The 13,176-nt window shown below is 38.7% G+C and overlaps 1 protein-coding gene across 4 annotated transcripts in view; it reads right to left on the bottom strand.

Annotated features, from left to right (window-relative positions):
- Positions 1-13,176, bottom strand: part of LOC104929159 (neuronal acetylcholine receptor subunit alpha-2) — a 33,167-nt gene that overhangs the window by 6,220 nt on the left and 13,771 nt on the right. Inside the window, exons 1-4 of one of the 4 annotated variants that reach the window (XM_027288281.1) lie at positions 8,814-8,884; positions 4,436-4,527; positions 2,952-3,218; positions 358-509 (exon numbers count right to left, since the gene is read on the bottom strand). In XM_027288281.1, the coding sequence (XP_027144082.1) occupies positions 358-509; positions 2,952-3,012 (213 nt within the window). In that variant the 5' untranslated portion in view covers positions 3,013-3,218; positions 4,436-4,527; positions 8,814-8,884. Of the gene's footprint in view, positions 1-357; positions 510-2,951; positions 3,345-4,394; positions 4,528-8,813; positions 8,885-13,176 lie in introns of those variants that run through there. The other 3 variants (XM_027288280.1, XM_027288282.1, XM_010743606.3) reach the window with 3 other exon arrangements.

Genomic DNA, 13,176 nt, shown 5'->3' with positions numbered 1-13,176 from the left:
TTCCCTAATAAGATAGGATAGGACAAGACATCTGTTCCTGTTCGTTAGATAACAAGGAGACTTTAGCAGGAAAACTAATCTCTGTGGTATTTGGCTCTTGTGTTGTGTAGCAGGCTTCTGTCTGGTCAGTGTAAGCATCTGGCTGTGATACAAAGGTGACATTACTACTTTATGTGAAGCTATTTGATGGGCGATATGAAAACAACATCTATGTAGATGAAGAAAAAACGTTATTCTGACATTTTTATGGAACGCCATTATCTTCATAAAAAAAAATGCAGATTCATCTGAGTTGAACAGTGATATGTGTTGTTGGCTACTGTTCAACATTTAACAGGACTGTGAGGTTTTACTCACAACATCAATAAGCTGGGCAATAGACAGTCCAAAGTGGACTAGCACTGTGTCTGTGGTGTTTTCCACAGGCCTGGAGAGCTTATTGTAATGTACGAACAGATCCTTGAGCAGCCTCTCTTCAGCATGGGCACGGGGTCCAACTTGGGAACATACTGAGGAGAGAGAGAGGAAGAGATTAGACACATGAGGAAAGCTTAATGTGTGATCGTTATGTGTCATTAAATGTCTTTTTACTAGTTTAAACGCATATGGATGCACATCTGTTAACATTGTTGCTCATCTGTTCTCCTTTCATGCACGCTTTGCTTGTGATCTTCTATATACTGATAACCAGCTGGAAATACCTCTCTCTTGCACATATATGTATAAAATAGAAACCATGATTTCAAATGCATAATAACGATATCGAATATATTGTGCGCTCTCTGCAATTTATTCATCTATAATGGATTTAGCTGATGTGGCCGTGCCACCCTGAAGAATCTAATGTTGTAGATACAGAGTGTAATCTAAAAGGAGGGTGACCTCTATTATACAGGTGGCGTATGGTTACATGAGACTGTATCTGAGAGATGAGACAAACAGGGAGAGAGACGAGGAGGATAGGGAGGACCGGAGATGAGAGAAGGAAGAAGAGCCAGGATGAATCTGAATCTGAGGACATCCGTTGTGTCTCTGAACAGACGTGCTGATGGAGCGATCTGTCGAGACATCTCATCACTCCCTCGTGCACTCGGACTCTCTACCTCGCTGTCTCTCTTTAATGGATCACACCCACCCTTTACAATCAGCTCACATAGTACTGATGATGACATAACGTGGTCTGGGAACAATTAAAGAGACGGGGACTGTCCCGACGCTTGTACAGTACAATGTCCTTTGTGTTTCATTTTTTTTTCCTATTCAATTAGGCATTTTAATATTCTGGACATTGTGCATCTGTGCAAGTAATTCAATGGCACAGCGATACATCATTGGCTGTGGTTTTGTTTCACAAGCCTCACTGATATGGCATTATGCCTGGCATTACTGCACATTCCAGTGTCCTTTGTGTGTGTGTGTGTGTGTGTGTGTGTGTGTGTCCCACAAATCCATCCATCCATCTATCATGCTTCTAAAATACTCCCAACTTGTATTCTTAAAACAGGGACACAGGTGTTGTCATGCTGCTGGCCTTCCTCTTAGGTCCTCCTACTCACTCAATCAAACCCGATGGGCTGTCCTTCAGTTTCCTGAAAACTGGCATCCTCAATTTTTAAAGGCTTTGGATCAATATCTTATTAAATGGATATGGTTTCTTTTTTTTCCCCCTTCGTCTTCTCTTCCTGTTTGCCACTGAATCTGTTTGACATGTCCAGACGGCCAACAACCTTGAAATGTCTCTGCGGTTTCAGATGAGAAAAACAGACGCGGGTACCATTGTTTGATCACATCAGCTCTGAGTGATATCTGTTGAATGCAGCTGATATTGAATAAAGAGGAACGCTCCAGTAGATTGTAAAGCAGCCATGTAACTAATGGGTTTAGATGGGGGACGGGTGTCCTGACTTTGACAATGTGTGGGTCAGAGCAGTAATGTGTGCAGGAGAAAGAAGATAACTGTTGGATGAGTTTACCTCTGTACGGTGTGCCTTACAGGACACTATGAATAGCACCGGGACAGGATGCAATGTTACCAGTCACTTAGAATGGAGAAAATACACTTTTTATTGTCAAACTTTTTAGTTTAATGATGCCATTCTCCTGGATGCTTTTCACTGTTGGTCTACTCATACACAGACAATTGAAATCATACATGAATTATGTGAATCATCCAGAGAAATTAATTAAATTTGACACCATTATGACAAATATCATATATTTGCTCATATTCTCAGTTTTGCATAGCACAAGACAAACACCCTGCTTGGTTATCTAGATGTATCAGAGCTAATGGACCCAGTTCTGTCCTCATTTGATCAATGTACTCTCTTTCATAGGCCAATAATGCATGAGCAGCAAATATCACCTTTTATACAAGTGAGCTCCTAAACCAGGCAGATACAGCCTGTTAGCAGGTCACTAAGCAACGAAAACTATAGTCCTGAAGGTTGTACTTTTGTTTGTGATGTGTGATGTGACTCATCCTGTAAAAAAAAATCCTTTCTAATGAATGACTAAACCTTATTAGGGACTGTATGAACATTTTTGGGGTGTGGAGAGAGGGATGATTTGTACACTTAATCTTCTAAAAAACAAAAACAAAAAAAAACAAGACCCTCCACTGTCCTTTTAAATATGGTAAACATAACAAAATAAAGAAAATACATTTACCAAAGAGCATAATGGTAAAACCTCTTACAGCCCACTGAGCGACCCAGTCATTAACTTTGCTGACTTAACGCCACCAGAATTAATTCAAAAAGCAGAAAATTATTTATGAGCACACCTTCACACACCTTCCCATGTGCTCCCAATAAATATAGACCACCCATCTGTGAGCAAAAATTAAAAATACATGATACCCCATCTTTTCATCTTTATAATCTTCACAGAGTCCCTTATGTTGATAAAGAAAGAAGCAACTGCAACTGACAGAAAGGTAAATGGTTTACCTTGTGGAAGAAGAGTGAAGAAAAGTAAGCTTAAACATTTGTATACATCCATATCGCCCATAGTAGTATCCAACTCTACGAGTGAACGCCAACTTCCAACTTCAGCTGGATTTCAGTCCTGAGAGTCAGTCATCTGTCCTGGAACAGAAAGTCTTGAGGAGGTTCAGATTAGGTTAAACAGCCAGATGGAGAGGTCACATCGGTGCGTGTCAGCCATGGGCCTGGTGTTCCTCCTGGCTCCATCTGTACATTTCTTCAGTTGCTTTTCTGTTCAGTATGAGAGTATCAGCATGAAGGACCACCACAGACATGTAGTTTAGTTGATTCAGCACTTGAAAAGTCCCTCCTCGCTCCACTGGAATCCTTCATCCAAGTGTGGCTTATCCCTCTCTCCTCTGCCCTCCCTCTCAGCATTACTTACTCCCTCCCTCGCCTCTCATCTCTCCGCCTCCTCATCTCATCTCTCTCTCTCCCTCACTCTCTCTCCTTCTCTCACACACCTCATTTCTCCTTTTTGCACTCTCTCCTTCCCTCCCACTTATTTTCTGTTCTCCCCTGTTCCAGTTTTTTGTCTCTCCTTCACTTTTTCCATGAAAAACAGTGAAACTTTTTTTTTTTCAGGGAAATAGAAAATGTATCTGTTGGGATTTTCTTACCAGTATATACAGTATACATGAGCACTGTGCTGTGTATGTTTGTTTGTATTTTTTGCACATCACTTATTTGTATGTGAGCTGTGGCATGGTGTGTGTACAGCCTGTGTGTAGATGCCTGTCATAGTTCAGTCTTGCAGAAGTGTCAGTGAGTCATAGGACCTGGATACTCTTCTCTGCCCTGTTTCCCAGGAGCATATCATCTGCAATCCACCTCCTCCCTTTATCTTACTGCCTTCTTTTTTCTCTTTAAAACACCCCTGACCCTCACCTGCAGTCTTTCACACAGAAATACTTTTTCTCTGCAACCTCTGTGGGCTTCACTGCCAGTCTCCTTACAGCTTATATACGTCAGCAGAGCTCAATGCCAAAGCTGGCCATCTATTGAGACAGTTACATTTGCTTTAGGTGTGCTTACTGTTGCCCTGCATCTTTTTGCTTTTCCATCACCAGTGCCAACATGTCATGTTTTGATGACATAAAGAGAGACAATAACTGGAGACATTTCCAAAACCTTGACTTAAGAGTCATGTTTACTTGAGATCGGCTATGGCAGAAGCCTCCCTTTGACTTTCCGACAGTTCTCTCTGACTGTGTTATATGATAGTGCAACAAAAGAGGTCCAGATATATTTTGCTGCTGTAGATGTCTTTGTCAGATATGATTCTTTTCAATACAGTATGAGCAAAGCCTCCGCAGAGTACACATTGATTTTTTCCAATCAAAGACACAGCTTTCTTGATCCAGCGATGACTAACAGTGACTTGACAGATGAAGAGATTCCTCTCACCAGTGTGCCGCCGCCGCCGCAGCGCAGATGTATGTTCTTACCATCCGAGATTTGATAGCCGATTATTTAGTTGGATTGCTGACAGGAATCCTGCAGGAGTCTGTAAGTGGGACAATGCAGCAGCAGGGGGGCACTGGAAGAGGAAATTTCACTATCAGTAAAGGTCATGGTGCACAAACAGACCAATTACGGCCTAGTGGCTGACACATTAGTTCATCTCACACCCACATATAGACACATATAAGCTCCTTCTGTGGCCAACTCAACTGATGAAAAGGACTATCTGTGCACTCTTCCAAGGAAAATATAGGGAGTGGTATCCATGAAGGCTCTTGTAGCAGCCTCCTTAATAATTCAGCTCGTCCTGATATTGGAAATGATTTGGTGATCCCCAAGAAAGCACTTTGACCTTTGCTTCAGATGGTCATAACTCAAACACACTTTGTGTGGCCATCTTTGTGAGCAGTCGATGTGGGTGGCTGCTCCAGTTTCTAAAATGCTGTGCACAATAACTTGTTTACAAAAGGTAATAAAATTATCATGCAAATTACTATGTTTCCAGGGTTTGACAATCTGACAGCAAAACAGCACATTCTGCACAGTGTCTTAGCTTTTGATAACCCTCCAAATTGGACTAGCTCGTCTGTTTGAAGCCACCGTGTGTGCGTGTGTGTGTGTGTGTAAGTTTTAGCCACAGAATGGCTCTAGGAACGGTTTTTGCTTTTTAAAACTATTCATTGGATTGCAAAAGGATTTGGTACAGATATCCATGGTGCCAAGATGGTAAATCCTGCTGATTTCGGTGATCCCCTGACCTTTCATGTAGCACATCAAAGTCAGTCATTCTCAGCTTATCCGGTGACATACTTCAAAACCTAACAGACTGACTAGCACATAATTTCACAAAAAGTGATCCATTTACTTTTCAACTAGCACCACAAGAAGGTTCAATTGTGTAGTCTCGACAAGCCTTAGATGGATTGTTGTGGAATTTAGCATTGGCATTTATGTTCCACTAAATAAATTGTAAGAATTTCATCAGATCAACATTTTGATTTGTACAATAAGTTAGGTTTCAGAACAAGAACCTGCAAAACTAATGACATTTCTTTCAGCTGTACTTTGTGTTAACATTAAATGTTAGCATGCTAAGTGTTGCTAAACAATGTACCTACTAAACATCAGTATGTTAGCATTGTCATTGTGTAATTTAACCAGATGACGAGTCTTATGTGATTTTTGCATCTTTCAAATAATTCAGAGAGTAAAAATCCTTTTGACAGTTGGTCCTTGATCTGATTTACCAGTGTTACCAGTGTAGTGCCCCAGGCTGGCTGACTTTCTGTGTGGAGTTTGCATGTTCTACCTGTGTCTGCAGGTGCTCCGGCTTCTCCCACAGTCCAAAGACATGGAGGTTAATTAATTGCCCAAAGGTGTGAATGTGACCGGGAATTGTTGTTTGTCTCTATGTGTGAGAGAACTGCTGACTTATCCATGTGTACCCCACCTCTTACCCAATGCCAATTGGGATTGGTTTCAGCCCCCCGCGACCTTGGTAACAATAAGCATAAGTTACAGTTTTTTCTTTGGCCTATACTGTACATTTATAAGTAGTAGCTTTAAAGTAAACAGATTCCCACACCATCTATTCTCACTCAAATATTAACGACTCAAAATTCCACTTGAGCTTCAGCTTCTGGGCCCGAAGTGAGTTGATACTCTGCCAAACCCAGATTAATGATTGTGATAATGTGCTTCTGCTTCTCATTGTCTCACGAGCCTGTTACGCTCAAAAGGAGAAAGTAGTGAGAGAAGGGGAAAAAACACAATTCTTACAAATGCCGTGTCTGTGCACTGTCTGTTATTTTATATCCTGAAACTGATAAAGGACTATACTAGACTGGTACAATTGAAGGAGGGTCTGCTTGTTTTTTTGGACCCTGTACCCTATTTGGCTGTATGGTGTTCACAGAGGGAAAATAAATTATTCAAACCAATCTATGATTAATAATTTAGCATTATTATTGTGGCATGACATTTGGTGGCATTACATTTGGTGAAGAGTACAGAATGAAATTCACATAATTTAATACAAAAAAAAATCAAGTTTTGGGACTTCAGTGCCTTCCAAGATTTTCAAGACATGACAATGCCATCTGGTTACATCTCAGCTTCAGGTGCTGTTGGCTCTTAAGTTAAACAGCATATCAAAATGAATCATAGCAGTGAGGTGGAAACTTCCTGCTACTAAAAAGTAGAAAACCTATTAACAGCCAAACATACATATTGTATGAATATGTAATCCAAAACCACCATCTGCTAAACAATGCAACCAAAACAATAACAATGACAATGTCTATCCACAGTATTTAGCCCCATACCTTTGCAGTTTTTTACGGATGTTAACATGTTAACCTAATTAAGCTCCAAGGGATCATCAGGAAAAATGATTTTCACAAGGAGTTAATGAGTTTTAATGGGGTAATAGAATAAAAGGTTTCACTGCTAATCTCCACACACAGCAGAGATGGTGTGAACAAAGCTTATAGAGGCATGCATATGTACACAGAGAAGTGAGTGAGTGATCTTAGTGCATAATCCATTTTGGCACAATTAGTTTTTGAAATAGTTCTAATACTTCTCAGGTTTAAAACAAATAATAACAGTTATGTAGAGTAGCAGTTAATTTTATGCTGTTGCAGGATTTTGCCATTGTGAGTAATGGAGCAATTACATAAAACTCAGTTATTTAGTTAAGTTTATTTTGTTACCGCTTTTTTAGCATACCATACTGGGCAAACTATGAAAACAAAACCCGGTTTAGTATGGAATACTTTCCTCTTTCAGAAACTTACAGGTGCAAAATCAGAGCTTTCAAAAGTATACAACAACTGTCCATTTCATCAGGTACACACTCCAATATGATCCAGTACAACAACTCCGGCATAAATTCTACTTTTGCAAAGCCAATCATTTTTTTTCAGTTTTTGTTGATGCTGTCAGAGAGATATTCATTTAACTATTATTGAGGTTGTTGTTTGCAGTCGTGTTGAACTGGACTGCACCCTACCTTCCAATATAATGCAGTCCTGTACAACAACAACACCCACTAAGACCTCAATACATACAATACATGCATAAAGCAGATACCCGTTTGACAATCTCAAAAAGAAGTGAAAAAATTATAAGCTTTGTAAAAGTCAAATTTATGGCAGAGTTTTGGATCACATTGGACTGATACAAGTGTACTGTATCTAATGAAGAGGCCAGTTGGTGTATTTTCTCATTGTACATCAATGATAACCTTAATATTATACTTCATACAGTTTTTTTTGTTTTATTTCCTAACAAAAAATTATTGCAGTTGACTGCAGGCTCAGTGTTGTGATGTAAAAGGTCACGAACCCTTGACTTTTTATGAATGAACCAGGGCTTTGTCTGTGCAGGTTCTCATTGTTTAAACTAACAATTTATCTAAAGTAGTTTTGTGCCTAACCAACCGTTAGAATTGTTCAAACTGCAAACCACCAATTATTGCCCTTGAGAAAATAGAGAACAGGACTTTTACTTCAGAATCTTAGCCACTTAGTACTTCACACTTGAGTAGACTACTTTACTATGTGGTCATTAAAAATTATCCAAGATTGATGCCTTACATCCATGTAGCCCTTGCAGAGACACATACATGAATATAAATGTGCATGTACTGTATATGACAACAAGAACAGTGGGAGGCCCACCTATAGATTTCATGTTGTTCAGACAACTGACGGTAGTCTAGAGGGGATTGAATCATACGTGAGAACAGTAGCATTATTGATGGTCTCCCAAAACCCAGTGAAGCATCTGTAGTATTGATCAAATCACAAAGTATGCTCCCACTGAAGCCAGACTCTGTGAGGAGAGCTCCCTGGAACAGCTCCAGGATTTGAGATCACCAGGTCAGCGAGCAATGATTCACACGACTCTCTTTGTTACACTCACGCTGACATGCATCCACCTTCATACACGCAAACCCACACAGACACAGGGATTCATCCCATGCATGCATAAACACCTAGGCGAATAGGGCTGCCAAGATCCCCTGTCAATCACGGCCACTGCTTCTTTAAAGAAGAGACAAAAATCCCAACTGCACTTTTCCTTGAATATCTGTGGGAGATAGATTGGTTTCACATTTACTTTTCTGCAAGTGCCTTATAGATATGTGAATGAAAGAGTGGATCTTTCAGGCTTAAATAATAATGCTGTTGCCTTTACTCTCACAGAGTTCTCTTTTTGTCAAGTTTGCTTTTAGAATGGAATCAAACTGGAGGGACCTAGCAACCTGAAGCAGTAAATGGGTGTTGAAGCCATCCTGAACGCTGTGGGCAAAGGCAAATATTGACAGGTACAGTCGAATGCCAACCGCAAACCCACCTGCAACAGCCCAGGGGTGAGCGGAGATGGCCAGTGAACAGGTACCAACAAAGATGGGGTACCTGCAGCATCTGTGAATGCCATCTGTTAGTCACATACACACACAACCTTAACAAAATGTCACCATCTCTGTTGATCTCTTTGAAAAGAATTACATTAATGTAATGTAATTTTTTTTTTTTTTACTAATAGACAAAGTCATGACAATTCAGTGGTCTCCTTTCACATTGTATGATGCTGGTGTTATCACTGTTTGAGATCAATATTATTTTGATTACAGTGAAAATCAATAATAAGAAAAACCATTAAACCAAATGATGCCATGTCCAGGAACAATAGCAGTCCAGCCTTTATGTGCTGTATTCCATTAGCAGTTAATAGATTGATTATAGAGATTATATCATTATCAGACCCATCAGTGCATTATACATTATAATGGCGTTCAGTGAGGTCACAAGTTGGTAAAAGTAATGATAGCCACACTTATAGCAGAATATTGCTATGTCAATGATGGGGCACCACACATTAGGACTATTACTGAAGGAAGACCAGATTTAATCTCCAGAACCAGAAACTGATGATTTCACTCAGAGAATAAATACAGTTCTTTACATAAATGTATAAAAACATTACACGCAACAAACAAAAACAGATGCTTAACAGTGATGAATAAAATAAATCAAAGAAATCAGTTACCTTGGGGGAGAGTATTTTTTTTGTAACCTTTTCTTCACACATCACAGCCAAGCCTTTTTAACAAAATAGTATGCCTAGCTATTAAAATTTATAAAAGACATCATCTTGCATTTGTGTTGCCCAGAGATAAAGGGAGATAATTTTTTTCACATTTTTTTCCCATCCTTTCTTTCTTTTATTTTATCTTTTCTTTTTTCTAGCTGAACTCAAAATGATTTCATTCCACATGCAGCCAGATCTTCATGTTTTAGTTCTCAAACATAAGGCCAATACAAATATGAGATTCTTTTTAAATAAATGTTTATTTATAAGGGTGCCTGTCCTGCAATGTTTTAATCAGCATGTTTGTTTTGACCACATATGTTTGACCAATTTATATAAACATAAGCATTTGATTTACTATTATAGTCAAACATGCCTAACCGAACACAAAGGTATGTTTTTTGTTCTCTGTACTGGAAAGAGCCGGGGGGCAGAGGATCTCCTTCAGCCTGGACACATTTTCATTCATACATCTAGAGAATCAAATTAACCCAGCACAGGCTGAGAGAAACAGTTTAAAATTAGAATTCAATTTGTGGTGCAGTTGGTGTCAATGAAAACTTCCTTACAGTAACTACCCTTCCCCTCCCTACTGAGACCACGATTACAGACATAAACATATGGTATGGAAGAAAATTGTATAGTCATATTTACTGAAATTTGTCCGGAAATTTCCAATTGGCACTGTACACATGTTAGACCTGATGCAGATGCTTTGCAGTGCAGTAAGTGAAGAAACTTTCAGCTTCATCGATGACGGTGTTACTAAAAAACAAACACTGAAAATATGACCTCTGTCAATTTAAGCAAGAATGGGCCAAATCACACAAATTCAATCTTCACAAGTCTTTATAGTACATTGGTAAACACCTCACATTGGTAACACATTGGTAATTGACCTCAATACTGTAGCTATTATCTTTCGTATGTACAGGATCCATGAAAAATACAATTAATAAAGTGCATTTAAAGGTAAGCGCAATAATAACAGAGCTAATCAGTGACAGTTCATACAACTAGCAGAAAAAAAAACATATTAACAATAATTATTGTATAACTTGCCTTAAAACATTGGAACTAAGCTTTTTTTGGTGGGTTTGTTCAGAATATGCAAAATCCACGATGGGCTTGATTAACTCAACAGCCACCTGAGGTTTAAGCTAATACAGTACAAATCTGTTGGGTGCAGAAAAATTCAATCACAGTTTAATTACTATACACAAAGGATTTCAGCCCCACAATCCTCTGCTACTATTGCTGACATAGTATTTTCTTTTCCTGCATGTATGTGCAAATTGTTGGGACAACATGTGTAAAAGACAGAGTTACAGTTTTTTTCAACATTGTTGGTTAACTTTTCACGTCTATCATTTGATGAGTTTTATAAATAATATCCATTTACTCAAGCTCCTCCCATTTCTCCTCCCTCACTTTCTCACTGTCTCTTTGAGGTTCCAGGTAACACCGTGTCCCTGGACGGGGAACAATCTGTCAAAAATTCAATATTGCTTTATATGACACACACTTGCATCATAGAGAGTGTATGAACGCTTGGGGCATGACATAATTACAAATGGGAAATAAGAGGAAACTGTAAGTGTGGCTGTTGTTGTTATCCCAAAGGTATGTTCATCTGCCTTGGTAGAGGACTACCCACTAAAATAATGAATTGACTTTAACTCTTTGAGTGATGGAGCCATCCATTAGGTTCACTCTGCAAATCTTTTGCCGTGTCCCGTTTACCTCAGGAGAGCCGGGAATGTTGTCACACCTGAGCTGACCATGTCCCAGAATAACAAGAAGGAAAACCAAGCTTTGGCCAGGTTAGCCATTGTTAGCAATACCAGTTGATAACAATGCATTACATAGTATTTTTCCTATACAAATACTGTAGCAAAGAGTGCTAATAAACAATATATAACTACAGCTTGCATTACTGTTGATGCAAGGAACAGCCATCTTGAATTTTGACGTTAGAGTTGGTAAGGTTCTCTTGTCTTTCCAAGATGATATCTGACATCACGGGGCATGCCAGCTGAAATTTCCAACTTTGAACTGAGGAATTCTATCAAATTCAAATGGAAAGCACCATATATCGCATGTAACCCCTTTACTTGACATCTGTCCGTTTGTGTTTGTGCTCTCTGAATATCTAAAAGAAAACAAACCCTGCATATTTATGCTATTTTATTAGCCACAGGACCTGATGTACAAGGCAATCCTGGATCTTCTGAGGAATTATTCATGCTCCATGTAAACATCTCAACAAGAATATGAAACCAGCCCATTTGAATAGTTTCAAAAGCATAGTGTCCTGTAGATCTTATGTAATGTCATCAAAAGATAGAAATGATGTCAACTCTATTCTCACACCCACTGGATGATGGAACTACTTACGAGGTTTTAAACCATGGTGTGTGCTGTGCCGACTTCTGTTTATTAACCACTAAATAAGAAACTACCACAACAATAATGGTGCAAAGCAGTTTGAACACAGGTTCATCCTTTTCAAAAAATTGTCTGTGGCAATAAACTGTTCCATGTACTGTAGTTGCATCCTTTGTTTAGATTTTCCATTTTTCATAAGCTGGAACAAAGACTGTCACTTACCAACAAGTCTCATTCAAATTACTTGCAAAGAGAGAGAGAAGCCTTGATACACACCCCTTCAGCTATACTCAAGATTCCAATTGAAGTGACTACAAAAGCAAAAACAAAAGAGAGAATAATACTAAGTGGATAAAGCTTGCATACATGTTTGGATATGTAGGAAAAGCTGCATGTTTCTCTCATGTTTTTTTTTTAATTACTATTATTATTATTGCCTTATAATGTGATAAGAGCTAACATTAGCCAACCAACTTTAGCCAAGAGCCATAAATCCACTTCCAGTGATATTTACACAGTAAATAGCTGATAAATATTTGCTCCATACATCATCGCAACGATATGGCTGCAGAATGTGATATATCTGGAGGATGTGTTTAGAGGATGGTGTTGTATGTGGGGGAGTATGGTGTGAAGTCCCTGGTGTGTCAGCAACATATCAGTAAACAGCTGAGGGGGCTTCTCTGGGAAGCAATGCTGGGGCACAAATTCACGTTCTTATGAGGAGAAAATTCAATTTTATCATCATTAAATATTTTTTGTATTTTGCCTATTGGTTTATGTATGGAAATAACAGTAGAAATGACTTTTAATTATTAAGAAGGAGAAAATTGAAATGCAAATGATACATATTATTTACATTATTTATTTATTTGGCTTGAATTCAACAAATCTGAGGCAGACTGCACATTAATGTCCCCATCTCTTTATGACCAACTCTTCATCATGCTGATGAATACAATAATTAACCTTGTACAAATTATATAGATGATTAGGTAAACCTAAAAACACAAACGGCAAAACAGCACATCAACTACTAGTATGAGACAGGTAGGAAACACTGAATGTTCCCATGAAAACAATGCAGTTTTTAGACTTCATTTGAATCATCTGCCAATATTTTCATCAATGTTGCATGTGTCCTATACCTTTTGCATTCTTACCATTTTTCTCTCTGCCTTCTAGCTCTAGAGATCTAAAATTTAAAAAGGTAAAAACATGGATTGAGAAGAGTCGG

The sequence above is a fragment of the Larimichthys crocea genome, chromosome XV, assembly GCF_000972845.2.
Source record: "Larimichthys crocea isolate SSNF chromosome XV, L_crocea_2.0, whole genome shotgun sequence".
Lineage (NCBI taxonomy): Eukaryota > Metazoa > Chordata > Actinopteri > Sciaenidae > Larimichthys > Larimichthys crocea.
Note: the sequence above shows the minus strand (reverse complement) of the source record. Positions and strands in the feature narration are given on the sequence as shown.